This window comes from Muntiacus reevesi, chromosome 9 (genome assembly GCF_963930625.1).
Source record: "Muntiacus reevesi chromosome 9, mMunRee1.1, whole genome shotgun sequence".
NCBI lineage: Eukaryota > Metazoa > Chordata > Mammalia > Artiodactyla > Cervidae > Muntiacus > Muntiacus reevesi.
The window spans coordinates 4,583,095-4,587,050 of record NC_089257.1 but is presented as its reverse complement, the minus strand read 5'-3'; the positions used below and the strand labels follow the sequence as shown (position 1 = coordinate 4,587,050).

The 3,956-nt window shown below is 35.2% G+C and overlaps 1 protein-coding gene across 1 annotated transcript; it reads right to left on the bottom strand.

Moving 5' to 3' along the window:
* Positions 1-2,126: 2,126 nt before the first annotated feature.
* LOC136175333 (olfactory receptor 4A47-like) lies at positions 2,127-2,888 on the bottom strand. The gene has a single exon (XM_065945663.1). The coding sequence runs from the start codon at positions 2,886-2,888 to the stop codon at positions 2,127-2,129; it is 762 nt and encodes a 253-aa protein (XP_065801735.1).
* Positions 2,889-3,956: the final 1,068 nt, after the last annotated feature.

Sequence of the window (3,956 nt, the reverse complement as noted above, 5' to 3'; positions counted from 1 at the left end):
AAATAAATTACAAGGAAAAAGCATTCTACATAGGATAAAATGTTAAAAGCATATAACCAGAAAATATTAAATATATAGATAATGTAAAAGATACCAATTTTTAGTATATCATTATATCATAAAAATAAAAACAAAAAATAGGTTATACATATATGTATAATCCAGAGGAAAATAAATACAGATAAATTAAGTATGTGGAAAGATGCCCAAATTCAATTACATGAGAAGGGTGGTGGTTAAAATATAAAAATAACATTAACCAGATGTCATAAATACCTTTCAGGAATTGGTCATTGATAATGTGGTTGAAAGAATTCTCACAGACTGTGGACAGGACTATAGCTGTTACACTGACCTCAAGAATGGTAGTTTAGCAATAACTATCAGTATCAACATTTTAAATGAATATAATGCTTGAACATTTGTTCAAATATCATACCAAAAATTCTGTGCCTAGGAACTCATAATTGCACAATTCAAAAGCATATTTATTGGAAAATTATTTCTCATAGAGAAGTTTAGGAACAAAATAAAGAGGAATGGACATGTCAATTTTAGTGTAAATTTATACAGAGTGCTGTGTAGCTTAAGAATAGTTAAGAGATATTATGGATTGATAATAGAAATATTTTTCATATGTCAGATACCAAAAGCAAGTGTTACATATATAGAAAGAAGCAAATATACACTTGGCTAATATATTGTGTTTCAAAGATTGTTGGTGGTAGTGGTTTATTCGCTAAGTCTTATCTGACTCTGTGCATCCCCATGAACTATAACCCACCAGGTTCCTCTGTCCATGTGATTTCCCAAGCAAGAATACTGGAGTGGGTTGCCATTTCCTTCTCTAGGAGATCTTGAATCAGGGATCGAAACCAGGTCTCCTACATTGCAGGCAGGTTCTTTACTGACTGAGCCGCCAATTAAGCCATCAATTAAGAAACAAATTTAGGGTTAAATTCTGAGCATGAGGACCAGAAAATACTGAGATAAAAATAGGAAATTTATTTGACATTGCATCCCAATTTATTTGGTTTTTCTTTATACTATTTACTAATATCTTTTTTGAATTCAATGTTTCTTATAAAGTTAAAGCATTAAGTTAAACATTTTGTGAATAATGCAACTTAAATATAGTAAAGAAAGCAACTTATATAGAATTAAATATATAAAATTGTATACATAAAAATGTTCCATTTAAATGACACAAATCTAAAAAGTATCCTGTCTCTCAAAGAGAGTGAAAAAGATAAATACATGAATTGATTAAATTTCAGGGTAACTATATAATAGCTAAAATTCTATATAAAAAGTTTAAAAGTTAACTATATATAAAGCTAAAAATCAGTGAAACTCATAATAATTTCTTGATTCATTTTAAATTACTGTTCTTGATATATAGTCATATCCAACTCTTCGTGGACCCATGGACTGCAGTGCGCCAAGCTTCTTTGTCCTTCACTGTCTCCCAGACTGCGCTCAAATTCATGGCCATTGAATTGATGATGCCATCCAACCATTTCACCCTCTGTCACCCCCTTCTCCACCTGTGCTCAATCTTTCCCAGCATCAGGGATTTTTCCAATGAGTCAACTCCTCCCATCAGGTGGCCAAAGTATTGGAGCTTCAGCTTTAGCATCAGTCATTCCAATGAATAGTCAGGGTTGACTTCTCTTAGGATTGACTAGCATGACCTCCTCACATTTCAAAGGACTCTCAAGAGTCTTCTGCAGCACCACAGTTTAAAAGCATCAATTCTTCAGTGTTCAGCCTTCTGTATGGTCCACGTCTCACATCCATATATGACTACTGGAAAAACTATGCATTGACCTATGGACTTTTGTTGGGAAATTGAATCTCTATATTTTAATATATATTACTAATTCCTAGATATATAGGCATTACCTCTTTCTAGGTACAGTAGCAAACAAGTAATTATAGACCTTACATTCTAGTAGGTAAGTAAACTGTTTTTAATAGCATAGCGGTATTAATTGCAAACATTCAAGTAATTATCATAAAGTCTCTGAAGAAAGAGAAATCAGAATCAAATTTTAAAATGACTTTTGCATTCTAAGTAAATGAACCCTGATGTCAAATGACTCCCTTCATGTTGGGTGATGCACTTATTTACTATGAGATACGATGTTCCTTTTCCAGAGCTTCTTCATAGCATTAGTCAACTCAGAATTTCTTAGACTGTAGATTAGTGGGTTCAGCATGGGAGTTATGACTGTACAGAACACACTCACAGATTTGTCAATGGGGAAGGTCTTAGAAGGTCTTGCATTTATGAAAATACAGGGAACAAAGAAGCAGACAACCACAGTGATGTGGGAACCACAGGTCTGGAGGGTTTTCCGCCTCCCTTCCTGACTCAGGTTCTTCAGAGAGTGCAGGATGACTACATAGGAGACAAGTAAGAGCAGAAACACAAGAGTGCAGATCAGTCCTCCATTGGCCAACACTAAGATGCCAGTGACATAGGTGTCAGTACAGACGAGTTCCAATAAGGCGTACATGTCACACATATAGTGATCAATGACATTGGGGCCACAGAATGGAAGCCCATAAACAGTGCTAAGTTGAATCACTGAGTGCAGAAAACCTCCAACCCAGGACACCACCAGCAGCGCAACACACACCCTGTGCCTCATGATCACCAGATAATGCAAGGGCTTACAGATGGCCACATAGCGGTCATAGGCCATCACCAGCAGAAGGAAGACCCCGGATCCTGCAAAAAGGTGCTCTGCAAACAGCTGAGTCATGCAAGATTCAAAGGATATGTTTTTTTCCCCAAAGAACAAGTCTGAAATCAATCTGGGGGTAATAGAAGAAGAATAAGTGACATCCATAAATGATAAACTAGCAAGAAAAAAGTACATCGGTGAGTTCAGCGTCTTACTGATAGTTACAGTAATGATAATGAGAAAGTTGCCCAGTACAGTCAAAATGTAAAAGACCAAGAACATAACAAAAAGGACTTTTTGCTCCTTTGCATTCTTTGTGAGTCCCAAGAGGACAAAGTAAGATATATTGTTCCTTGGTTCCATCTAGTTCTTACAAGAGCTGAGTTTGTGTATTAGAAGCAGTTTACCTATAAAACAAGGGGGGAAAGAATTAAATGTTTAATTTTTTATTTATCCATTCATTAGAAGAATATGAATGGCATATATTTTGGGTCCAATGTGTTAAGGACATTCTAATTATCAGCTTGAAAAAGCCATAGAACCCTACCCTCAGTGATGTGACACATGATAAGGAATCAGGCAATTGCAGCCATCACATGAATATTCACACAGTGCTAAGAGTTACAGCATAGGTGTATATATCAAACTAGAATCAGAGAAGACTTCCCAAAGGAGTCAGTGCTTCAGCTGAGTTTTGTTTTATTTTGTTTTAATGAGAGAATAAAAAAGATGGGAAGAGAATTCCATGAAAGGAGCACCATTTATGAAGTCACAAATGTGTAACACATGTGACTCTCTTAAGGTAATTTACATAATCAATGTGAGTAGACTAACTATGAATAGAAGATCCCTGTCTTGAATTTTCTCAGACCTCATTGATACATCTTAGGTCTTCAGGGGAATATTTCCCTTTTCCTGACCAATAAGTGCTGCAGCAGTCTAATTTTGTGTCTCCAGTCCCACTCTCTCCCTTAATTTTCAAATTTATATATGCAACATCTCTAATTTTTGACATCAAGTTGATTGGCAATTTAGTATTTCTAAAACTAGCTTTTAACTTTTCCATGAAAAACATAAGCAGTTCCTATACAAAATTTAAAGACGCGTACCCTATTTATCTCATTAAATACTATCATTTTCCATGCTATTGTCCTGACAAAAAAATTTTTCATTCCTTTCTTAATTTCTTCCTGATCTGCTGCGGTATCCTCCTACCAAGTTTTTTTGTGTTTATTCTCCAAAAATTGGTTCTCCTAAAGCAGC

Bases quoted from the DNA above. Each gene is read 5' to 3' on its own strand.
- LOC136175333 (XM_065945663.1), bottom strand. From the start codon at position 2,888: ATGTACTTTTTTCTTGCTAGTTTATCATTTATGGATGTCACTTATTCT.